Source organism: Xiphophorus hellerii, chromosome 18, assembly GCF_003331165.1.
Source record: "Xiphophorus hellerii strain 12219 chromosome 18, Xiphophorus_hellerii-4.1, whole genome shotgun sequence".
Taxonomy (NCBI): Eukaryota; Metazoa; Chordata; class Actinopteri; order Cyprinodontiformes; family Poeciliidae; genus Xiphophorus; species Xiphophorus hellerii.
The window spans coordinates 25,192,394-25,218,841 of record NC_045689.1 but is presented as its reverse complement, the minus strand read 5'-3'; the positions used below and the strand labels follow the sequence as shown (position 1 = coordinate 25,218,841).

General features: G+C 38.9%; 1 protein-coding gene across 4 annotated transcripts in view; it reads right to left on the bottom strand.

Moving 5' to 3' along the window:
- The window catches only part of stx1a (syntaxin 1A (brain)), a 60,228-nt gene that overhangs the window by 4,760 nt on the left and 29,020 nt on the right, over window positions 1–26,448 (bottom strand). Inside the window, exons 4-10 of one of the 4 annotated variants that reach the window (XM_032590573.1) lie at window positions 13,582–13,656; window positions 11,333–11,406; window positions 11,105–11,213; window positions 3,138–3,211; window positions 2,924–3,058; window positions 1,058–1,095; window positions 292–403 (exon numbers count right to left, since the gene is read on the bottom strand). In XM_032590573.1, coding sequence (XP_032446464.1) covers window positions 1,090–1,095; window positions 2,924–3,058; window positions 3,138–3,211; window positions 11,105–11,213; window positions 11,333–11,406; window positions 13,582–13,656 — 473 coding nt within the window. In that variant the 3' untranslated portion in view covers window positions 292–403; window positions 1,058–1,089. Of the gene's footprint in view, window positions 1–26; window positions 404–1,057; window positions 1,096–2,923; window positions 3,059–3,137; window positions 3,212–11,104; window positions 11,214–11,332; window positions 11,407–13,581; window positions 13,657–26,448 lie in introns of those variants that run through there. The other 3 variants (XM_032590572.1, XM_032590571.1, XM_032590570.1) reach the window with 3 other exon arrangements.

Here is a 26,448-nt window from a genome sequence, read left to right as displayed (position 1 = left end):
CATGCGTGCTCATCGCAGACACTCACCCTCCGGGCTTTACTCTGGTACTTAACCGCCTTCTTAGTGTCTGATACCGCCCTCTCCACATAGTCTACCGAGTGGTCCACATTGTACTCTATGCGGTCTATCATTTCCCCCTAGGAAGGTTAGTTAGAGAGAGGAGGTGTGGGAGACAGACAGGAAGTAGACAGAAGGGGCCAGGTGTGTGGGCAGGAGCAGGAGGAGTGGATGTACGGAGAGAGAGGAGGTGAAGGGAAGGAGAAGGAGAAAGAAAAGGAGATAAGTATGTCACCCGTCTGCTGGTCTTTTTGAACTTTTTGCATTTCGGGATGCGCTCCTTTGCTTCCTCCACATATTCCTGAGCGCCCAGAACACTCCGCTGGACGTTGTTCACCAGCTCGCCCTGCACACAAAACAAGAAGGCAGAGGACGTGTTGGTGAAAGCACAAACGCATCACATAGATCAGTGGTTCCAAGCCCTGCTTTCCTGTACCACACACACCTTGTATTTTCCAAAGCGCTTCACTCCTCTTCCACCACGGCCACATTATTCTGTATTTATCACTAATCAACATCTTTTGTGTGAGAATGGACCAATAAGAAAATATCTGGTTTATTGAAGTCTGTCTTAATTTTCAGGCTTGTGTTTGCAGGCAAGACACTTATTATCCACAAGACTGGAGGGAAAATCAAAACTAATAATGCCTTTGATAAGTTCAGGCGACATTACATGCCACCGGAGCACAACGTCATGTTCATGGTACATTGTTGTTGCTCTTTGAAATATTTCCATCTCTGTTCCCAGCTTAGCAACAAACCTGATTTCAACTTTAAAGAAATACACACAAATAATTTAGATTTATGTCCACGATTCGACTACTCTTCGCTGTGATTCAGACATAAGTAGGTTTTAACAACAAAATATAATTATTGTAAATTAGTGATCATAAAACAATTACAAAGTCCAGTTTAAAGCCAGTCTGCACAGCATGCATGTGGATTAAAAAAAAAAGATTTCATTCACAACATAATAAAATTATAAACAGACTTATATTACCTTGTTTTATTGGAAGGAGCTTTCTGTGTTGTCTAGAGCTTAGAGTCATTGCAGTGGTGACAGGGTTGTGCGAACACAAAGAGGAGAAAGCAGAGTTGTGGACAGAGAGACAGGAAGAGAGCAATGCTGAAACGGTAAAATTACATTTTCATCTGAGAATGATCTCAAACTATGAGCAAAATAAATTAAAATTTGGATATTAATACACACGCATGCAATTTCCTTGAATTAAAACAGTCGTCCTTATTTCGTTACGGCAATTTACTGACACAGGAGGTGATGGGACTTTCATGAGACAACATTACCTCCGTTCATATTTCAAATGCAGCTTAATAACTAACTTTTAGTGTTTGTTTAGAGTTAATAACTACATCGACGGAAGCACTGGAGCGCACAGAAGACAAAGACATTACAAAAATAATAGGGAATTAAATTGTAAGCAGCATGTATTTAAATAAAACCTCTTGATGTAGAAGAAAATTTTGTAGAGATATGATTTTAGATGGAAGGCGTATGGTTGGAAAAACAACCACACTAAGTAGATATTGGTGTGTAGATATAATGCATCCTGACTCAGATTCACTAAAGGTTGCCTTGTGGGGAACCACAAGGTTCTGTGTTAGGAACAAAACTTATTATGTTTAAGTGGCAAAACCAATCAAATGACTTCATTATTTATTCTGGTAAAATGTACAGCAGTTTATAGGGAAATAATGTTTTAAAACAAATGGTGTAACACAGATACAGTATATTCCAGTAAAACAGCAGAAAACTTATGATAAGTGAGGTTCTAACTAAAAGTGCATAAAACCAGACTTCTGGGGGTGACAGAAATTCAGTGGTAAACAATGCAATGAAATGTCTAAAACATTGAAATCACTCCCAAGTATAAGGGGAATGTCACTCTGAGGTCTCCTCTCCTGGTTGATGATGAGCGCTACTGCCATGGATAAAATACAAGCACATCTCACACAAGAATTTATATCCGTCATGCCAAAAGTTTTAGGTTTATGCGAGTAGGATTTGTTCTATGCGACAGACTGGCGACCTGTCCAGGGTGAACCCCGCCTCTTGCCCGAAACGTCAGCTGGAGAAAGACACCAGCACCTCCAGACCCCACTAGGGTAAGAAAATGGATGGATGGATATATTTGTTCTAATAATGGCATCAAGAAATCACGAAATCAAAATAAATGTTGATGCGTTTTATTTTTCTTTAATCCTCCATGTTGTGCGCGGTATTTGCTGATGTGGGTATTCTCTGTGGGGAGTTCAGCCCACACTCCTGCGGTCAGACATGGCAGCAGAAACAGCAGGACTGAAGTTCACTGAGGACAGCAGACACAACTCTGCACCGAAGGATTACTGATGTGTGTGTAAGGATCTAAGGAATTACGTCTCTGGATTAGCATCTGAATGATCCCCTGAATCACTCAGTTTGTACAAGACAGCATTTGCAATTGAGTGAAGTTATAAATGCTTCTAGCTTGATAATATAAAAAGTAAAAGTCTGAAAAGCTGTATATTTCTTCAACAGTTGAGAACCTTAACAAGACAGTGGAGTTTTTTTTATGCAGCAGTTACACAGATAAAGGCTGTCTCCTGAAATCCAAGCAACTTTAAAAATTAATAAATAAAGGCCTACTGTCCTCGAACCAAAACTGGTCTGACCCAAAACAGTACAAAGACACACAGCATGGAGAACCTGATGGAAATGGAAATCATGCTACGACTGAACTTATTGTCTGCAAATTAAAACTTGCAGCTTCCTGAAGATTAATAAAGAATCTAAATTAGGAAAAACCTTTTAAAAGCTTATCTCTGGAGAGCTGGACAGCGAGACAGAGGGAAGGAGTGTGGTTTTCACCTGGCTCTCCACCAACATGGCCATATCCATGAACATGTCATGAAGTTCCCTGATGCTGTTCTCCAGCTTGATAATCTCGTTGTGCCGCGTCTCGATCTCATTCATTGCTTGTTGGGTGATGTTATCCATTATTATCTGAGGATTAATAGAGACAAGAAAATAATAGCAAGACAGAATAAAATACTTTTTTAAAAATGCCAATAGAGTCACTTACCCCAGAGGTAAAGATGGCAGGGTTGTCACTCTCTAACATGCTCTCTAGCTCCTCATTTGTAGTGTTTCTTCCAGCTAAATAGGAAAAAACAGACTAATAAGCTAAAGTCATGTTAAAGTGGTATAACATCTTTGACATCAGATGCAAAGGGAAATTTAGTTTGCTTAACATAAATCTTCAAATTATTTCATCACTCATGCAGAAACCAAAAATTTCAAAGCAGCCAACATTCACTGTGAAATAAATCGATGTGCCAGAGCAAGAATTTGGTACAATAAGAGGTTTTATTCTATCATTTACATGTTAAAGACAAATGTTTAACTGCAAAAACAAAAAAAAATCTCCACAAATGATTTTCCTAACACCCATTTCTCTCATATGACTTCTTACATGAGCGAAACAATAATTTTATACATCTTGTCTGCAATAAAGACGAGTCAAGCAGAGAACTCCCCAACAAATCGACTTCAACCATGAAATGTCTGAATTTATTTATTTTTTTTTGTTATGATGTAATGTAAGTATAACTACATATAGTTATATATATGTATAGCACTTTCCCGCTCAACATTTGGGAAAGTGCTTCTTCTGTGAAAGCTTCAACTGGACTCCTCCAAAGATCATTCTTGTCTTCAAGGTCAAATAATTGAACTTATTTGATCCAGAAGGCCTTTGGAAATACCAGTAAAGCTACAAGAGAAGTTTCCTTTCATGGACAGAATCCTTTTCAGTCTGGGATGATGTAAAACTAATTTTACTCTGGGTTTTGACATTGGTCGTTTCCAATTCATAGTCAGTTGAAACCTTGGTAGTTTCATGGTTGTCCCGAAAAATCACATCCAATTTCTTCCAGTGTGAGGGTGAAGATGGCAGTTTGGGTCTGACGCTGATAACTTCATGCTTCGCACAAATCCAAACGGGTTTGGAGCGAGAGGGAGGGAAGCTCACCAACTTTAAGCTTTTGGAACGGCTCTGAGCTCAATCCTTTAGAAGACATGTTGTTATTTAGAGAGAGTAAATTAAAATGAACTTTTCCGATTCTGGGGAGATAAAAAAAAAAAATTTAAAAAAAGCAGCCAGAATTATGTGGGAAACTTCTGCAACTCAGTGAGGCATATTTTTAATTATTGAGTAATTTTGACTACGTTGATGTAGGAATCCACAATAAGTTGTGTTGGTTCAAATAAATTGATAAAAACCATAATGTGACATTCATGCCGATGTTAAATGTATGCAAACTTCTGTTGAATAAAGAAATTTTTCTATTAAAATCAGTCTGTCAGTGTGTTTAAATGACTTTAAGGTACATCATAATAGTTTAGCTTCTTGTTTTTGAGCTCCTCTCTGTAACTAGTCTCCCTCCGTCTACTAATCCTTGTGTATGTCACCGTCTCTTCCTGCTGCATTTGCTCCTCATCCACTTTTATTTGCCCCAGCAGAGTTGCCCTACTTCATGAACAGTTTTTCTACATCTCTTGTAATATCCTACAGTGTGAATGTGGAAACCGCCTGCAGAGTTGCTACTCTGGAGGTCCATTACTCCCACTGTTACAGCACGTCTCTGTCAGATGTTGTCAGCATCATTTCGAAATCGTTTCCATGCACATATTAAATCTCTGCTTGGTCCACGTGCAGCTCACACAAGAAGTTTTTGCTCCATTTCTTTTTTTTTTTGAAAACCTAGTTTCTAGATAGTTTCTAGCTGTGGAGGGAAGTTTAGTTTTTGTATAAGTCACAAAAATATGCTATAACACAGCAACAACAAAGAAGCATGAATAACTATGTCAGCTTTCTTTTGACCTAATAGTAATGAACAATATTCTGGTGTAATGCGTCAATCTTCTTAATATATATTTATAATAACTCCGAATTTGCCAAATCCAACATGGCGGTTCCACTTCAGCCTTGTGGAAGCTGCTGCTCCTAGGACTGTTCTCTGCTGGAGGTCTCAGAGGGTAGTACTGGAACCAGCTGCACCAACTCCTCCAGCCTTGGGGTCAAAAGGCCAAATGCACCAACAAACACTCACACCGTTGAGGCCTCTAATCTCACAACCTCTGTAGTTCCTCTCTGAGCCTCCGGGCTGCACTCGACAGATAAAGTCCTGTATAACATTGGTTACAGAGGCTTGCCTACCAGTGTTTTACACCCTGATGTTATATGCTAGATTAGTCATTTTTATACAGCCTGCATCTTGACTCCAGTGTGGTGTGGCAGGTCCTGACCTCTACTGTTCCTGTCCTGCCTCACACAGTAGTGACTCTGCATCCTCCTCCAGTCCATTCATAAAACTTTCTTCAACTCTTCCTCAATCTGTTGGTGCTTGATGATGGTCTCACCTGCTCCTTTTCTTGCACTCTAGGTTTCTAGACATTCACTTAGCAATTCATTACAGTGAGGCATCTTCCTAATGTATTCAAGGATCTAGAAACTCACTGGTCCTCAGCCTGCCTCCTTTCTCTTGCCATACATCTCAGGATGCTGGTCTGCAGATGGAAATCTCCCTAGTGCTCGCTTATATTCATAGGGATAAAACCATCTTTAAGGGTTGTGTCGACATAAAGATTATCTGTGGAGTAGGACAATGTGCAGTACCCTAGCGAACTGCAATATTAAGTGATGCTTAACAGTATTAAATGGATGTATTGTATGTAAATAAATGTCAAAATCTAGGCTACCGCAAATCTAAAAAACACAGAACAATTATATTTTTGCCCATTTGTTTTCCACAGTTCCACAGTAGGGAAAACTGTGTGTATTTATAAATAATGATGGCTGCATTCCACTTAGCACATGCTGGCTCATTGTCCTGGTGAAACCAAGACAACTAGTGAAACCACCAGAATGAAACTCTATTTGTGTGATTCCCGCTATAAAAACTGGAGGGAGGCTAAAGAGATTCTTTTACAGGAGGAGATTACAGGATTTCTCAAACATGCATGCAAGAGTCAAGGCAAGACCAGACATATTTCTGATGAGGGAATAACATTGTAACATGATGTAAAACTCAAAAAAGTCGATTTTACATGATACTGCCCCTTTAAATAATCTCCTAAAAGAAAGGCTCCCTATTAAATCTAATAAAAGTTCAAAACTGCATTAAAACCTAAATATTTTTTAGTTATTCTGCCAAAGAGCAACAGATTAATTTTCTCTAAAGTTGTCTTTTGCATTGGTAGAAAATCTTTCAAAACGATCAGCATTTAGATGAGTTATCGCAACTCAGTGTGTGATAAAAACCTCACAGTGAGCCAAGCTGAGCTTACAGCAATAAAGAGGAGCAAAAGGCGGGGTGGGCTGATTATGGTATTGATAGCGAGTACTATAGCCTTCCCCAAATTTCTTCCTGTTCACCACACAAGCATAAAAGTGGAAAGTAGGGTTTCTGGAAAGCTCAGATTATGCAGTTGTCCAGGCAGGTTGCTCAAACACTGCTCTAATGTGAGACTCCAAACAGCAGGAGCGCAACTACAAAAGCCTCCTTCCACGACGTCATCAGAGTGTGTGCGTAGCCGTGCGTCTGACCAAGACTTTGAGGATGATGGAGATTGAAAACGAACCCTCTGTTTTGGAAAGAACACAGATGAAGCATCAGTCAAACTTTACAAGACTTCAGGCCCACTCGGCTAGACATTTATGAAACAAATCAACTCTTTTCACACCAGTGAATTTCCATTTAGGTGGCATCAAGTGGTCATATATTTTCACTAAACAGCTTAGGAATTTATTTGAGTTCACATTTACAATTTATTTATAAAAACCTTCTACATGCAAAGCATTAGCACACACACACGCAGACACGTCGTTTTCTTTAAAGCCCTTACAAGCTCCAAGGGAGGCTCGTTATTGTTACCATGGAGACCCAAACCCTGAAAAGTCCAATATGAAGCTGAGAAGTATAACTACACCCATAGTGTTCATAGGTTATTAAATCTTTAATACTACCTTGCTGGCAGTAATTGCACTATTTCATTTCCTGTGTTTGGTGAAGCAGAAGCATCGTCCTCGAGGAGCAGAGAGCACAAACGTTTGTGCAGCAGAAACAAAAGACGAAAAAGGTCCTCAAGGTTCCGATGGTTGTATTTTCCCCGTCAATAATTAGAATGCTTCTATTAACTCTTTCTTGTTAATCTTATATGAAAGGTTAGAGCTCAAGTCAGATTTGCTGTGCAGGTGAGGAAGACTTTGTTTGACCACATCAAAGTCATTTTCCTGTGCCGGAGCGAGCAGCTAGTGGAGCGGTCCGATGGGAAATGGAAAACAATAATCAAATGTCAGAGAGACACCCTGCAACGCCTGCGGTCAACCTCTCCTCGGCTTGGTCGGCCTGGCTGCTTACAGCACACAGAAACTAACAACTAAGGTCTAAAATACCAACATATACATTTCTACATACGTATTAGTGGACAAACAGATTTATTTGGACGGACGGATGGATGACTTTACAACCCTAAATAGAGCCATCGTTATGTTGGAGCTGAAATCCTCCAACATGACGTTTACAGGGCGCTCCGGCATTTCTTTCTTGTCCTTTTCATGTCTGCACCCATCAGGCCAGAGTGGAGGTAAGCGGGGAAAAGAGAGAAGCTGCGGTAGAATCAATACCGACACTGAATGTTTCCCTCAGTGTGTGACATTTTATCGATTCTCACACACAAACCAGTGAAAGGTGTTGGAGCTGGAACGACGCAAGGAATGAAATCTTTAGACGAACAGAATTTAAAGAACGGGGAAAATCCTCCCTCGGACACGAAAATAATTAGTTTTTCTTGCGTACTCAAAGTGCTGCCTGTCTTTCTGTGTGTGTTTTTTTCCATTGATGCTTGTGTGTGATCCCTTCCTTGGCGACAGTGAAAGCCTCCTGTGATTCCAGCAGCTGACAACTCAAACCCGAGCGCATCTGGAAGAGCTCAAGGAAAAAGTGACTCAGGTGTTTGACTTCAGAAGGTGTGTTTTTGTCCTTTGACTAGACCCACAGATTGCTGTGAGCGCCATTGTTGTCTAGAAAGTGGCGCATAGAGTGGAGATAAACTTGCTGCATGTGTCCGGTCTTCCCTCGGCTACCACCACTAGATAAGTCATGGCGTTCATCTCTGCATGGACGCACTTATGCCTTGTCTACATTTAGGCGACTGCATCATGTATTAAATGAGGAATCGTCCATCCGGTCCAGGATTGAAGAGCTTATATTTAATACCTGTCAGTTCATCTGACACATTCAGCGCGACGGGAAAGAGGAGAGCATAGATCTGAGCTGCGGTAACCTGCTGAGAGCGTCCAAGTGTGTGTGGGTGTCGATGAAAAGCGATTTGATTTTGAAAGCGGTTGTTGTGGCGCACTCCGCCAGGGAGACACAAATAAACGACAGAAAAGCGAAAGTGAAACCCGAGCTGCCGAAGAAGGAAAAACAGATTCCCCTTCTACTGTAGGGTTTTGTTTATTAGAAAATTGTTGGAAACTGGTCACAAGTGTCCAAAAAACACAACGCTTAAGAAGAGCCAAAGAAAAAAGTCAAAATGATGAAATAAAAGTTGAAATGAATAACAGAAAGGGCAAAAAAAAGAATATTAATAGTAAAGTCAAAATGAAAAAATCTTAATGTTGCCAAGTATTTTTGGTCGAGTTTTCAGTGCAAACATTTTAGTACACTTGAAATAAGACAAAACTAATTTACAAGTAACTTTTCAGCAAGATATAGGAGCTTGTTTTACATCAATAGTTCTTGAATAATGACAAAAAAAGCACTAGTTCCACTTGAAGATTATTTCATTTATAACATGGAAAAGATGTGAAATAACCTAAGACATTTACATTAGAAACTAGAAAAATATTGTTGGTAAGATTTTTTGTTTTTGCAGTGTGATATTTTCAAAATAAAGTTTCTGCGCTGCAGTAGATTAAAGTGATATAAAACCAAACTCGCACAATGATCTGCTAAAACCTTCTGGAAATGAACAAGGAACTTCATCTGATCATCATCTGGATGCACTTAAGATCTCAGCCAGAGCTGATCTAATTCAAATGTTAAATAAAATTAATTTTAAAATGAGTCAAAAGTTCCTCAAGCCCCTCGTCATTTTACAGTTATATTCAAAATAACTCATGTTGCAAAATAAAAGAAAAATGTTTCAACAGTTTTACAGAAAATCAACAAATTCATAGAAATCTTTAAAAAAAAAAAAAAAATCAAGATCTCACTAACCAAAATGAATAGGAAAACTATTTTTCTCTGTTGCTTTTTGTTGTGTCAATGATGCAACCATTAGCCTGCTTACAGCTTGATCAGAGAATCAGAAAATCTTCATGTATTTTTGTTGTCCTTGACTCAGGATTTTGAGGAATGGTCTCTTCAATATGCCTCTGGTTTCTCCTAAAATGACGTTATAAATTGGAAACTTTTATTACGTCTAATCCTGCCAAAGTAAGCCCATCGCTCTTGTGATGGTTGGCGGGAGAAATGATGCGTTGTTCTGTCAATTTCTGTATAAATTGTCCATTTTCAATGTCCATTTTCTTCTAGTTTAGGCTCCTATTGCAGAGGAAATTAGCAAAAATCTCCAAAATGAGAGAAAAATTTGATTCTGCAGTTTGCTGAATATTGTTCACCAGTGGAAACTGTTAGACTTGAAGGAGCTGGAGCTGTTTTGCCTCAAGGAATGGGCAACAATCCCAGCGTCAAGATGAAGTGAGCTCAGAGAAAATCATCCAAAGCGACTTGCATGCAGCTGTAATTGCTGCAACAGATGATTATGGAAAGCAGTGAATTTAGAGGAGAGAATAATTATGCACGCTGAAGTTTTCTATTTTTCCTACTTGTTGTTTGCTTCGCAATATAAAGAAAATGAAATGTTCAAAGCTGTAGACATGCTAAGTGAAATGATGCAAACCATAAAACAGGTGGATACTTTTGAAAGTCACTTCAAACGAAGTGGGAACGAAAGCAGCTTTATTTTTTTTAATTTTATGTAATCATAAAATGAGAACAAAGAGCCCTCTGGTACTGTAATTAAGTTCTTGAACGAAAAAGACAAATAATTTCAGTTTTATTTTGTGTGAACTGAACCTTGAATACGCGGTTGTGAAAGAAAATTTATGAATGAGGCATATTTTCTCACATGAAGAAAGTAACTGATTAAAGTTTTTGGCATCAACTCAGAGTCTCAACAAAAAAAACAACTTTCAAACAATCTGGCAAAAACTTAATATAACTCAAAATATATAATATAAAATAGATGAATATATCATTCTGTAACAACAGGCTGTGTTTGTGTTTGGTTATCTTTTGTTTTTAGGAAGTTTTTTCTGAGTTGTTTATCATTGTTAATGTCTTTCCATATTCTTTTCATTTCTTTTTTCTGTATTCTTTATCATTTAGGTCTAGTCATGGTTCATTCCTTAGTGTTTGGCTTCTTTCTTAGTTCTTGTTTCTGTTACATTTCAGGTTATACGTTCAAGTTCCTGGAGTGTTTTGATTCAGATTCCTCTGATCAGTCTCCTTCTCTGATCAATTTTCTCCTTTAGCTGTTCAGCATTCTCCTAATTTTACTCACCTGGTTCCAGTGTCACGGATCCCACTGTTTTTAAAAAGCCCAATTTTAGTTGTTTTTTTTTTAAAAGTAATTTATCCTTTTATTTCATCATTAAAACTTTTCACTTCACCCCTCTTTCTCTGGTCTTCTAGCATTCGGGTTCAACAAAATGCAAGTCACTGATACTTTTGCTGTCCAGATTTAATTTTAAATTAGAGCACAGTTAAATCCTACTTTTACATTTCAGAGCATGAATGATTGTAACAAGTGAAAAAGACAATTCACATTTGAGCTGCTCTGGAGAGTTTTAGTGCCAAAACCTCCCACACCCCTCTCCCCTCAAAAAGAGCTTTTTTCGGTTGGAGTTGATAGTAAACCATTAACTACCATGAAACAATTTATCACCTGTCCTCGGTGTGCATTAGTTGAGCTACTCACTGATCTCCAGCTGTCTCTGAATGCGGCCCTTGCAGCGCTCTCTGTAGTCCGACTGCGTGGTGTTGTACTCCGACATCACCTCGACGAACTTCCTCGACAGCGTGGAGTGCTGGGGAAGCGAGGAAGAAGAAGAAGAAGAAGAAATACTTCATCCAAGTAGGAAAAATAGCTGCAGTTAGATTACAAAGAAAATGTTCCTAAAGCCTTTGGTGTTTGCTTGAACTCTACCTGTGTCTTGCGTATCCTCAGGTCAGCTGACGATCTGTTCTGCCCTTCCTCCTGCTCAATGGTTTGCTGAATACCTGAACAACAGAAAACAACAATAAAGGGTTTTTATAAAAGCAACGATCAAAAAAAAAAAAAGTACATACTAAAATCCAGAGTGAAAATAAAATGACTTAAAAACCTCAAAGAACAAAAATAAAACAGTTATGTACATACGTATATTTACAATAATGAATAATATACAGGTTTAACCGGCCATTTAGGGCCGTTCTGTTTCTGAACAACAGAAAATAACAATAAAGACACTTGATCAGCAATTGACTCAATTAACTCAAACTCAAAGAAAAAAAAATCTATTTTGATTCAAGTTTTATTGCACTGCATGCACCATATTTTATATAATTTTCTAAGTTATTATTCCAATTTGTTTCATTTTTATTGTTTAAATATTCTTTTTAATTAGTGCTTTATATAGTTCTTTTATTTAATCTCACATCAATCTTTTTTTTATTTAATTATGATAAAACTCTTTCTTGAATCCTTTCTTGATGATTCATTCCTCCTTTAAATCTTCCATGAAGTTTCATTAATTTTGCAATCTTTCTAGAATCAATTATTAATTTAATTAATTCCCCAGTTGCTTCTTTTTTCCCTAAAGTCCTTGTTTTAGTATGTATTCGTCGTTCATAAGAATCTTTCTTGAATGTATTTTGAAATTATTAATTTGTTCTTTTAAATCTACCAGAGTTATGAATAATTTTGGACTTAAGTGCTCCATAAAATATAACAAAATGCTTCTCAAATGTTTTTTTTATTGAACAAATGTCTTCCATAAGAAATATCGACAGCTGATTTGCAGCAGTGCATCCTCCCCAAATCTCAGCCATCTGTCTGCTTTCGACAGATTTTTTCTGACTGCATCCAGTAGAATAATAAATCGGTATAAAATCAACAGAGAAATTGTGTTTTCTCATAAGACTTGTCGCAGTGCGAAGTTTGACATATGAATGAAATAAAGACAGGCAGAGTTGTCACATAGCAATGATTTAGCACATTTTATCAAAAAACAGTTCAAAGTGATTTACATAATGAAAACATAATAATGATCTACAGTCTAAGGAATGAAAGTGAAGAAAAGTCGGGTTACAGACTAAAATTTATGATGTTTCAGTTTATATTATGACTAGAACAGTCAAAGGCAACTCTGAACAAATGTCCTTTTTAGCCCTGATTTTAAACAACTCAGGGTTTCGGCACTTTTTACGTTTTCTGGACGTTTGTTCCAGATGAGTGGCATATAGAAATTGATGCTGCTTTAAGGCTAATACAAGAATAGCAAGTCTTTCATGTATTTTGAGGCTAAGTCATTCAGCGATTTATAGACCAACATCAGTATCTAATGGTCTATTTTCTGAGCTACATTTTCCTGGTTTTAGTCAGGATGCGAGCAGCAGTGATGTGGATCAGCTGGAGATGAATGTGTAGAAAAAAAACCTAAATAGCAGATTAAAAACTATAAATAGGTTTGTGATTGAGCTTTTATGCCTATTTATTCAAGAATTTAGCATCAAAATGTGTTTTTGAGTTGACAACATTTATTTTGTCACCTTATAGTTTGTGGTTAAAATGCGATTAATGGTGTTTAAATAATTACACATGCTGTACTTGATTCAAATTTTGTATCAAGTCCCACTACTAGAAAAAAAACTCGCACCATTAGAGTGATTCTGTTGCATGAATAAAAAACAATACACAAATCCAGAACATTTTTAATAATTAAAATTATTGATCACTTGTGGCTAGCGAGTCAAATGGATGTAGAACCCAAGTCTATTTGGTGTGATCTGATTTATTTTAATCTGAACTTCGAGCTAGAACCTGCAGACCACTGACTGCAATGTTACTAACAGAAATGTAAATAATTACGACTTCCGGCCATCAGCACCTCAGTAATAAGAGTCACTCATGTTTCTGCCTCTGGAGAACGAAACCTTCATGAATAAATGAAGCTGTCTGGGAGCTGCTGCAGGCTGAGCACCTCACAGTCTGAACAGCAGGTCTCCTCTACTGGGAACCTCCTCCGCACAAAAACAGGAACATCTGATTTTATTCCTGACTATTTGTCTTTCGTTTGTTAAATGAACTGCTCCATATTGTTTAAGACAACACCCAAACCCCATGTGTCTCAGTCCCAGGCTCACATTTTTGTTAACCAACACAACGTTAACAGACGAAGACAAACAATGACTTACTCTTTAATTTAGAGCGAATTTTGTTGGCCAGTTTCTTGATGTCTGCCATGAGGTCCTCAAGCTCGACTTTGGTCTCTGAGGAAGACGGAGACAGAAGAAGAAGAAAGAGGAGAGGTGAGAAGAGACGTCCGACACCTTTGTACCTCCACCAGTTTCATGGAGACAGAATCGATAGCGACGCACGAAGATGCTCTCTCCCAGTTGGGTGCGACAACTGATCAGCTTCAGCTCAGGTTGCTGCTGGTTTTTCATGGACTACCAGCATCGCTCCCCAGTTGGCCACAGCTTTACATGATCACTTGATACAAAGCATGATAAAAACACACAAACTGCAGAAAACCGCAATCAGCTGTTCTAGTATCAGAAAATTAAATATTACAGATGACAGAAGGTACTAAAACAATAAATAAATATTTTCCACCTTTTCTGCAATTACAGCTACAATTGAATTCCCTGTCAAATTCTTCTTTGCAAAATTTACTGTGCGCAACATTTTTTCCTGATCTCAACTGGATCTACGTAGGTCTGGACATTAACTGGGTCATTTTAAAGCATGAATAAGTACTGAACTAGACCACCGCTGGAGCTCTAAGCATATGTATATTTGCTACTTGTTGCTTTCTCCAATAAGTTGTAGAGTCACAACTCATAGTTTATTGTCAACAATCTGAGCTGGAGATCTTGTCAACTTCTCATCGTGAACATCTTAGCAGGAAATCCAATAAGTGCTCTTTTGGCGACAAATTCTTTCCATCGTCAGAGAATAAATTAAACAGTTTTCAAATTCTTATGATTTGTTTTCTAGCCTAACCCTGCCTTAAGCTGGTTCATAGCGTTTTTGTCCTATCATGTGTTTGCTCACTAATACTCTAAAAAACCTCTGAGATCTTCACAGAGCAGCTTCTGTACTGAGATGTAATGACACACAGGGCGATTTCATTTACTTACTGGTTCACTGCTGAAGATAGTTAATGAAACCAGAGTGTTGAATAAATGGGTCGTAATAGAATGTAACACATTTCAGATTTGAAAAGGAATTTCTTTACGTTGGTCTATCACATAAAATGCATCAGATGTGTGACTGTAATGTGCTGAAACTGTTGAAAAGTTCAAATATTGTGAATACTTTTGCACAGTTGTGTAAAAAGTAGTAACCCCGAAGCATTAATTACAGTTTCACACACGGGGAAAACCTAATTTTTCATCTAAATGTCATACACTAACCAAATCCCTATTAACAAGCTGCTGGGAGACAGCACACACACACACACACACACACCCACACACACCCACACCCACGCACACACGCCCACACCCACACACACACCCCCACACGCACACCCACACACACAAACCGAGGCCTTATAAGTTGGCACAGTCGACCTATTCAGTCAAAGTGAAGTGCCTGCAGTTCTTCTTTATAATTAGTTTATTTCTGCATATTTCCTGCTTCTTTAAGGCTGCATAAATCACAAAGATAAATTAGAGGCAGCAGCAGACCTGTTGAACCAAAACTCACTGCAGACATCTGAACCCAATTACCGATAACCTCAGTGGAAGATTTGATTACACAGAAGGAGACTTCAGTCACTGGCACACGTTCAATTATTAAAACACAATATTTGCACCTATTTTCCAATAAGGAATAAATTGTGAGATAATCATATTCTTCTCTAAACGTCCATTGCAAATCTGCTCTATACGAATGCCTTAATGTCAGGCAGGGTTTGATAATTAAACCATCTAAAAACAAAGCGCCATAATCCACACATCCATGTTGTGTTCAGGAATTAGAGCTTAAATTTAAACAGCAGATCCCAGAGAAACTGATTCGTTTTCTAATTAGGTAAAAGGCAAATGGAGAATCAAGGGAATTCAAAACAAAGGAGAGAAATTGCTCCAAAAAGTAAATTTATGCAAATAGATACAGAAAATGTGAATATTTTAACATATAAAATCCAGCAGTACTAAATACTTTTGCATCTGTAAGTGCTACAAAAACAATATTCGAGAAAGTCGAGGCGCAAACAATCCATCGGTATCGTTCAGGAGTCTAAACGATGTCTAAATCGTTTAGACTCCTGAACCGCCACGGCTGTTTGGTGGCGGTTCATAAAGAAATGGCACTCTGGTTCAGCCTCTTATTACTCCATTTGTTCATGAAAATAAGCTAACGGCTTTTAGATTGCAACAATCAGTACTATGTTTTAATCAATTTTATACTCTAAACTTATGAACCACGTTTTTCAGTACAATAAAGCTTTGAAGATAATTTCTGTCGATTGTTTAGCTGCCAGAAAAAACGTTGTCTTTTTGTCTGTGGAGGGTTTTCACAAAAAAGATTCTTAAACTACATTTTAGAAACAAAAAAGAATCTTAAACTACATTCAGTGCAAAAAAAGCTCAGGTTACGTCTTTTTAACAAAACTGGATTAACCTACTGGTATTTAATGACAACAGAATCTATGATGTTTAGCTATTTGTATCTTTTGTCGATCATTTCTTCCTACTAAAGATGAGAGGGAACTATCTCCAAAGGTTAAAGGAGCAGAAAGATAGAAAAAAGACTACACAAAACATACACAATATTTCCTTCTTTTTGGAATAAATCTGTGTGAAGCTATTTTGTCTCTTAACCTGGAAGTTGCTACATGGGCAGTAAAGAGTTTGTCAGGGTCAGAAACAGACGTGATGACAAATGAGTTCAGCAGTGGAGTGGAGTGGAGTGGAGTGGGCCTGTCGATATGAGCAAAGGTCACGAGGTTTCTCAAATAGGATATTATTCTCTTACGTAGCAATTCCTACAAAAATAAATGTTTTTACATTGAAGTACTGTAGTAACATTTGTTTATATTTAGAGTTTAAAAAAAAAATGATAAAAACATTTAAAATAAATTGCTCTATGTATAAAACTCTTTCCTACGGTTAAAGTTCAGAACTATGCCCAGACGCCTGCAGGATTTCATCGGAGGGCAGCAGCGCCTGCAGCTGTACAGACTCTGTGAACCTGGAGATCTTCCTTTAAGTAAAAAAAGAAAAGAATAATTTCTGGATTTTTTATTATTTAACCCTTTTTACTATTAACAAAATTGTGAAGAAAAAAAGATTTTTTTGTGCCAAAACATCTTGTACGTAGCGCACATCTGTGTGAGTCTCTGGGGGTCAAAGGGCACCCAAAGCCTAAATCTTTTTGGTCAGTTTGCTTTTGTTTATTTGGTGGCTTGGCGCTTTTTCTGTAAGATAAAAATGAATGACAGGAGTTTGAACTTCTCGTAGTTCTAAGAGCGGTCGTTTGGATCCCAGCAGATCTTTTTACTGTGTGCGGTTCTGGCAGGTTGTCGGTTTATGAGCTTCTTCGATGTTTCCCGAACTGGAGCGCTGATGGGTCACCTGTCGGCTGACATCTGCTGCTCTTCCTGAGCGTCGCACTAAGACTGCGGGTTAAACAATTTAATCTAGTCTAATTTAATCTAGCCAAAGTAGAGTAGAAATTAAGCAAATATTGTTGCTTCACCTTCTCGTCCTCTGTAAGTCTGACACCACCTGAACCTGCGATCAACACTCTCCTCTCTCCGTGAACCACCAGGCTAGGCTTCGCTTCCATGTCTTTATTATTTAGCATTGGCTGAAAAAAACAACCAATTTTGAAAGCAACGCACTTGCAAGCATTCGCCGTCTTTGTCAGAAAAGACAAAAAAGATCATATTAAAAGATGAAATAAAGGTGTAAAACAAACATTAGAGTGCGAGAACAAGAGGACAGCCTAACCAGAGACTCAAAGAGGTGTAAGATTTAGAAAAAGCGCTCTCTTATTTCTCCATACCTGTTCTGTTCCACGAGGGCGGCTACAGGGCAGCACAGAGATAATAACATCAAAATTGAGGTTGGTCTCAGGTTGTTACAAGCGGTGTAAGTGTGCTTCTGAGTGTGTGCGGCGTGTCTTTTAAGTGGTTTAGATTTGATTTGCTTCTCGTGGCAACCAAACAGAGGAAGCCAACCTGTCAGATCAAGTATCCATTCAGCCTCATTATTTGCCGTGTGAAAAGAGGAAGAGTGCTGCCAGAGACGAACGAGTGGAAGGAGAAGTGAGACAGAGGCAAATTAGAGGCCAGAACTGAGGACTCAATTGAGCTGTGGCTTCACACGCCGTCCCTCTCCCAGACGTTTTCAGACGAAATCTTCAGGTCACGCTTGTTGCCATCATTAAGACTGCGTTGCTATGGAGATGTGTGCCGTTGGTCTTCTCGGCAGCTTCAGATGGTTTCGAAGTGACAGAAGGAAGGAGAGCCGGAGAGATGCTACGAGGCACTGAGATATGTGGGAGCTATCTGTGAGCACGGGAAACAAATTCAGATTGGTTTTACGTTTTTGTTTTTCATTTTCGAGGTCTGGAAGAGATAAACGGAGGAGAAAACGGGTTCCACCTGGTTATATCTGCCATTTTTCTTGTTGCTCTGCTTTGTGACGGATTCCGTAAAGACAACAGAAACTCACAGGAATAATGGGCTTTGTCATCCTGGAGTCATAAACAAGTAAATAGGACAAATAAAGGGAATCTGTATGGATTTCAAGTTGCACTGACCCATACATAAAGCTACCTTCATTAAAGATTAAGGTCCACTTGTGGTCTCCATGATTTCCACAACAACGTATCTGGATCCTGGTAAATTTGGAAAATCTTTCTGCGTGAAAGACTAAGCTGTAACGTTACTGCTTTGGAAATCTGCACAACTTTCGGCACCTCCACCGCCAGTTTTAGCTTTGCTGTGTAGGAAACAGAACCGTCCGCACTGAGAGACACATCTTTGCCTGTGCTGTCAGAAAGAACTGTGCACAAAAAAATCCTAGATGTCTTCGTCATACTGCAGGTATTGTACAGTACAATCATGCTTCAATCCAATCGAGTCGTTTCTCAGCTAACTGCTAAATCTGATTTTAAGACTTCAGGATTTCTCAGTGCAATAAGTCTTTATTGCAGTAGAAGCACAACTCAGAAAATGCGTAACTGTCTTTGGTCTTCCAGACATCAATCTATGTGCAATTTGGAGCTGTGCCTGCTAACCTGGGAGCCCAGCTCATACTGACCTGAGGATAGCATGTCGATTTGCTGATTTTTGTGACGTTGTAGGTAGATAAGGTTTGTGGATAGGATCGGTTCCACAAGTAAGTCACGGCCAAGCGCCGACCACAAAAAGGGAAAGAAATCAGGGATATATTATATTATATATATATATAGATACCTATCTATATCTATAGATAGATATCTATCTATATCTATAGATATATGCAACTGTGTAACGATGATTAAGTAGGGCCCACACCTTGGCTCAAGCCCAGGGGTCCACACCCTCCTGTACGTCGCACCAGCTGAGATAATTTTTTTTTTTTTTACAGAAGATTATTTGGAGAACTGCCTGATATAGGCATGATGAGGTCGTAACCCCTCCCAGACCATTATTTTCAATTCTCTGGTGAGTGATCCATGTAGGTGAACACAGGCCACAAATGCATATCAAATTGCAGCTTTGAATTTTTCTTGCGAAAATTAACATTTTTATGTTTCTTTCAACAGGAAAGTGAAAATGTTTAGGCTATTTTGGCTGTGTTGAACTAATTCTGTACCAGTGGCCTTAGGTTGGAGCGTTACGAAGCAAACATGCACCAACTTGCGATTAGAATATATCAGACTTTCTTTTAAGCATTTTGTTTCAGAAAATTTCAACTTCCCGGATGTGACTTGGCTCGGTGTTATTGCACAATATTGGAGCAATTCTTTCATTAGAAACAAGGAGACAGCATCAAAATCTGCTACTCAAGGATTTGATTTCAGATTAATTTGTGGTCAAACTGGAGAAACGTATACTATAAGCTAAAGTTTGAATATTTTTCATATTTATCAGTCAGTAGGTCCCACATTTAGACAGATAGTGTGACTGTTCGACACTAAACAAGCTGCTTCTCTCTCCGCTCTAAATCTGCTTTCCAACTTTTATCCGTTTCTCTCTTTTCTCCCTCTGCTCTCTCTGTAAATGTATTACCAGCCCATTGTGTGTTTGCTCTGCTTATTGATTGTCTAGAGTCCAGATGTCAGAGAGGCAGAATCTGAGCTCATCCCTCAAACATTACCAACATTTGCTTTTCTGCTGGAATACAGTGTGAGCACAGCAAACGGCAAACCGAAAGCACAGATAAAGTTCAACCCCTAAAGTATCGCTGGGGGTTTTAAAAACCTTCATGTCTCCGTCTGACCCCCGTAGGCAATGACATGTGAGCATTTCCCAAAAACCTGACTGCATTACACTTCGGACGAAGATGTGCTCCCTCAAAAACCTCATTCATTTTGCACTAAAAACTATACCTACTAAAAACAAATAAGACTTTTTCAGCACAAAATATTTATCTTAGCTTGATTAGTTTGTTTCATGACCAAGTCAGGCATTACGAGAACTGAATAATACCAATTTGAAACAATTTGGCTAATTTAGCTTCTAACTTTTTTAACAAACCCACCATTTGGCTGAAAAGAGAGCCCATACCGTATTTATAAAACATAGCATATGTATTGGAATCGGTCCTATTTTTTACCTGTAGTCATTAATTAAAACAATCATAACAAAAGCTTTCAATTTGTAGCGATTTTCAAGTAGCAAGACTGCTAAATGCGTTTCTTTCTGTAAACAGGCTTCAGTTTAATTACAAACCCAAACCCAAAGTTACGTTTTGGGGTTTTAATTATTGATGAGATGCTCCATCGTTTTTTAATAGTTGAATAGTCGTAGAACAAAAAAACTGTAATATGAATTTGGTTCACATTGTGGAATTTCTGTATTTTCTGTAATCTAAAAAATACCTGAATTTAACTTGAAGGTTTCATTGTTATACATATTGAGATCTAGATGAATATTCCCTAATAAGACAAAGAAAAAACACATCCTTTTTGTAGCTGGTATTATTCAGGTTGGTAACTTTTGTATATCTCATTTAAATTGCCTGGTTTTCTGTCATCAACTTTTTATTTTAGGATGAGTCTGGAGCAAGACATGAGAAACTTTCCATCTCAGAAGTTAAATTTAGACTAAAGTTTCTCAACGCAAAGTAGTCTTTGTATCTAATCATTGTGTTGTTGCAACCTCATTTTCTTCCCTGAAAATCTCTGTTTCTTCACCAACATCTTCCTACGCGGAACATCAGGGTTACTTTGAGTTAACATGGTAACGCTGCTGTCACTTTGAAACCTCCCTCAGCCTCCAAACAACTAACATTGTAATCAGGATCAGAGCACGAATCTCCGCACACCATCGCTGCCTCCGAGGTCAAGGGGACGTGGAGTGAACGACACGATTTGTCTCCCAGCGAACGCGTTATCTTACTAGCTTTGACCTCCATTGTCTTTGTGTCTGTGCTTAGCCTTGGACGTCATCGTCCACATTCGATTAACCTTTCTTTCACAGATGTTATTTCTCTGCAGCTTTAAGTCATGGCTACATATCAGCTCAGATGTTATGAGAGAAGGGCAAGAGAGGAAGAAATGAAAAGAGATAAGGCACAAAGGAATCGGCAGCTGAAAGAGAAGAAAGGAAAGGGAAGAAAGGAAGGCAGCTGAGGGTACTTTTGGTTGAGGGTGGAGGCGCGTTGGCAAACAGATCTCCACTTGGCGAAAAACTAAAACCAGAAATAGTAACACTCACAGGCTGCAATTAAAACAGCCGTCTCCAGTGCTGCCAGCTGAGCACTTTTAATGGAGAGAAGATGCTCTCCGCAAACGGAGATGTCAGACGGATCGAGTTCTAAGTGCTTGGAAAACATTTTTGATAAATAAACTCTTATGTCTAAGTGGTAAAGAGCGGATTCATAGATGTGTGGTTTAACTGGCTCGAAAGTATGTGGATAAAATGTGGACAAAAACTTACAACATCTATATCATCTACTTGTTGTCCTGTGACATTTATGAAGCAAAAAAGAAATCCTCCAGTAAACACCACAGTTTATCAATTTACAGGCTGACAAAAGCGAGGGTTCAATCCAAGGTTCTCCGTTTAGATTTGCAACAACTTTAAAACTATTTCACTTTAAGACTTGAAATGTTTGTTGTGGCAAAGTCAGAAATGAGGCAAGTACAACAACAAGGTCTTAAGTTGAACTGCTTTACTCAAATGGTTTTAAAGCATGCAGGATGTAGATGCATTAAGAGCACCCAGATCAATCTATCTGGGCTCACACTCACAGCTCAGGTTTCCATCTGGATTAAAAAACACTTTATGAGTCAAAGCACATTTGAAAGCAACTTCCTGTTTCTTCTGTGTGTCTGGAGCAACACTGGCGTGGTGAGGCAGCTGGAAAACTGAACAAACAGGCCAGCATGCCACCTCTGCACCAAGTAGACATTTTATTTTTTGTTTAAATTGTTGAAGATGTAATTATTAGCGACATTGTTATGAACTAATTTGTGAAATAAGTTGTCAACTTATAAGTTGTGCTTATTAACCCCTCTTAAATGCCCAATGTGTCATAACGTCATTGGCAAAAAATAAGTTTCATACATTTTGTACATTTTTAAGAAATGTTTCCATAAAAATGTTACATTAACAAGATTTACTTCCACTGGTTAAAATAACTTTTATGCAATGCTTTTAGTTGTCATTTCCAATTCGCCAGCATCAATCTTAAGTTTGCCTCACTCCCCACTTTCAGCTGCAAGATGTTTGAGGGGATTCTTCTGCAGCTTTTTCACCCTGTAGCATCTGAATCAGATCACTACCTGGACTTTTCATTTCCCAGTTTTCAGTCGGTCCCTGGTGGATTTACGTGAAGCAAGTCTGCTCGTATTTCTGTAACGTCACTGATAAATGTACTCAGACAACACAGTCCAGATTATTCTGAGTTGAGATTCTGTAGAGGAACTAATACAACAGATACATGCAGTATCGGAGAAACAAACGGGATGAAATATCCTGATACTTTGTAAGGCATCGTGTAAGCAAACATGAGAGACTCTGTCATATCCATTTCTATCAGCGGGGAGTGCAGCTCCAATGTAGCTGCAAAGAAGACGTGAAGGGTGATATTAAAACTAAAGATGGGATCCGATCCAGTAACGGTTGTGCACCTGATATTGCTTGATTCATGGATGGAAAACCCTCCTGATACGGATCCAGACTCCACGCTCCTGTGGTGCTGAAGGTGGTTTAATTTTAGTCTGAAAGTTCCTTAAGCAAATATTGCATGCTAGCATGGTAACGTGTACATAGTGACCTCATAAACTGCACATCGATCTCTTTTGTCAAGGAAATACTTTAGATGGGATACTTGGACAGGAAGCATCCGTAATTGGAATGACGGATGTTGACAGAGAGTTGAGTGAGGATGCAATTATCGTGTTAGAGGGAGAGGCAAAATCAGAGTGAAGCTGGTTTATGAGGACATACAGGGGGAAGAAATGTTTTTAAATCACCATTGAACTTGGCGTCTCTGTGATTTTCCAAATGTCTGATGTATTAGAGGTGAAAGGAAGAGTCCGTGATGACAGTGATAAAGTAAGTTAATAATATTTGAGTGTTATTGTGAAATTTAGCGGCTAAATACATCAAACTGTTTCTAGAGATCTGATTAAATAACAGTGTCGTCGTTGGATTTGAAATCAGGCTGAATAAAGTTTTATCAAACTTTATTCATTGATTTCAGTTGTAATATGTAGAGAGGACAAATAAATCTTCAGACACTTCACTGAAAACTGAACCTGATATTAGAGAGTAAAATTATGATTAGTATCAGAAATCCATAGCAGACCATTTTTAATAAAAAGATCAAAGGCTTTAAGTTCTTAAAAATGCCCTTCTCAGTCTCCTCCAGCCTTGTTCTCCCCTGGGTGTAATGATGCTGCAGCAGGAAGAGCAATCATCCCTAAACCTTTGACCCCGTGTTTTTTAAATCTATAAACCACAGCTCCATAAAACAAAATAACGAGATGCAGTGCCATTCAAAGCCAACAAACAACACAAATACCGCAATCATCCTAACTTATTTTGCATCGTCTCTGTTCAGCACCCAAGGAAATACAGTTTCTGATGATTACCTGCTCCATCATCGCTGCTGAAGCCACTCCTGCTGTACAGAACTGCTGAGTGCATTTCAGAGATGCTGACAGAAAAAAAGGAACCCACACACACATAATAAATTGAAAATCCCTGGAGGGAATTTGCTTTGCTTCATTTAAAGGGGAGGCGGATAAACTGATATGGAATAATGTTTAATGCAGAAGAGAAGATAATATTACACAGAGGCTGCATGTGACAACAGCTCTGTGCTTATTAAGAGGCACCTGAAAGGGGCCCAGGATTAACAGCACAATGCTGCGGTGAACTGGGGGAACTGGGACAGAACCTGATTGAGTTTACATGGACCTAGTGCTGGACAGTACGGCTGAAAAACGTATCACGATTTAAGGGTACCATTTCAGTCGATATTGATAATTACTGATTAGTTCTGGGTTTTAAATATCTGAAATACTGACAAATTGTTGGCACGGCTGTTCCTGTCTGAAGCAGTGCTACTCACTTCCTCCTTGAACAGCGAGTACACAAGCTAGATTGACAGCACCAAGACCCTCCTCCTGGCTCTGGCTGGTTGTTTTTGGTCTGAAGCGGGATAATTCTTCAATAGAAGGGAGGTGGAGGAGGTTGATTTTTTTTCCACAGATTATCTGTCAACATAGCTACAGTTTTAACAAATATGTAAAACAAAAACCAAATATTTTTAATAAAAGTTACATACTGCAGCTATAAATGGCCTCTCACTAAATGGCTGGAGATTATCACTGGCCTCCCCATGATCCTACAAGGATAAGTGGTTATGTGTATAAAAATATATAGCAAACTCTGCTTTCAGGCTTTCATGAAGGGGGATATTAAAGTTTATGATGAGAAAACAGCAACAAAAAAACCAAGACGAGCAGATTAGAAACATGATTTGTGTTTCTGCTAAATCTGTTAAACATTTTCAGCGTGCCGGAGGAGCGAAACCTACAGGATGGTATGTTTTCACATTAAAATGTCAGCGTGCAAATGGGTCTGATGACACGTTCCTCTGCAGACTGCAGACGACGTGTCAGCAGAGGAAAGACTAACAGCTTGTGCAGGAAAAAAAAGAGCTTGTTGCTCTTTAGCACTTCTGCTACATCCATGCATTTCAGTCATGTGGTTCATTATTTAGGCTGGAGAAAAGAAAACACAATGAGCAAAGTGCATAGATTTTGGAGTGATGCTGTTGTAAACTACTTCCAGAGATTTGGATAAGGACATTGCATTTCCCATCATGCATTATCAGGGTAAAGCACTGCTACTTCTATCATAAACTAGTGGTGATGTTTAATATTAGTTTTTGCCTTTCCCCCCTTTTTCCTATTTTAAGAGCATAAGCAAAGCCACTGTGTGTTGTCATAAACACATTCATCACACCTTTGCTCCCAGACGCGAATATTGTCAGACAAATAAATGAAAAGCACCGAAAATGACCTTCAGCGGCAGTGCTGTCACTGCTGGGCTTGGTGAAATATATTGATTAAATTATGCTCTTTATGTTTGTGTCGCCCAAACAACATCCATTAATCAGTCCAAGGTGTTTAGGTATGAGCTCTCGAAACAAAGGGGGATCCAGAGATGAAGGTTCGCCTCAGATAAAGGAGGTGTTATCCGAGGGGCCTCCGTCAGACGCAGAAAGACAGAAGAAGGATTTCCATTTGAGTAACGAGTGACACAATCTGTTGTCTGGTTTGTATCTGCTGCTTTCAGCCAGACAAACGCAAACACAGAGCTTTAAATTCAGTCATACAGACAACGACTTGTCGAAGAAAAATGAAGCACCGTCGCCTGATTGCCTTCCCAGCTCTCTGCACCGCCTGTCAGAGTCACGTTAGGGCTAGTTATAGGGCCAATCTCCAGAAAGCAGATCAATGCCTTTTCAGGTAGAAAGAAGGTGGGGAATCAGTGGGAGAAAAGGGCATCGGCGGCCTTGCTAGTAGGAGTAAAAATCCCCCCCCCCCCAGGATACCAGGGGTCTCTAGATCAATGCCCTGGCATAAATGGGTGAGGAAGAAAAACGGTGAAGACAAGAGACAGGAGGACAGATGGGCTGAAGTATCCTGCACCGACTGAACAAAGGCAAAGTGGAAAGTGCCTTAAAATGAGCAAAGTGCAGACAGAAAATGAGGCCTGGAGCAGAGGGTGGGAACACTGGCCATAAAAATAATTGGAGAGCGGAAACAACAAAAAAAAAAGTCTACAAACAAAAGTGTCAGACTCATCTGGAGGAGCTTCAATTCCTGGACAGCAAAGAGGCAGCTGACAGGTGGACCAAACATCTTCAAGGTCTCCTGGCGTCTATTACAGACTTCAGTTTAAGCTCAGATTCCTGCTTTTTCAGACGAATCATTTTCTCACATTCTAAAAGATGGAGTCATTTTTCTGCCTTCAGCTTTTTGCTTATTTTTCAGACATAAGATAAAGAACAATGATATCAGCCAAGTTTGATAAACAAGAGCTACGTTGATTAAGAGCCTAAAAGATTTCCGTTAGAAGAAAACTTTGAAACAACTCTACTTTTCATGCTTATTTCACAACAGAGATGCAGCTTGGATAAACTTTCAAAAACGTCCACATGTCTGTCAGACGCCAGATTACATGATGTGAAAAATGAGCCCAGGCGTGTCCACCTCCAGTCCTACACAGCAGCCATCTTGCAATGTTTAGACTACATTCACACAGCAGGTCCAATTTTTAGCTTAATTAATTTTTCTCCATGGTCGTTCATACGACGGTTTGCGTCCCCAAAGCGACCCACAGAAGAAGAACGTCGACGTCACACAGCAGCGCT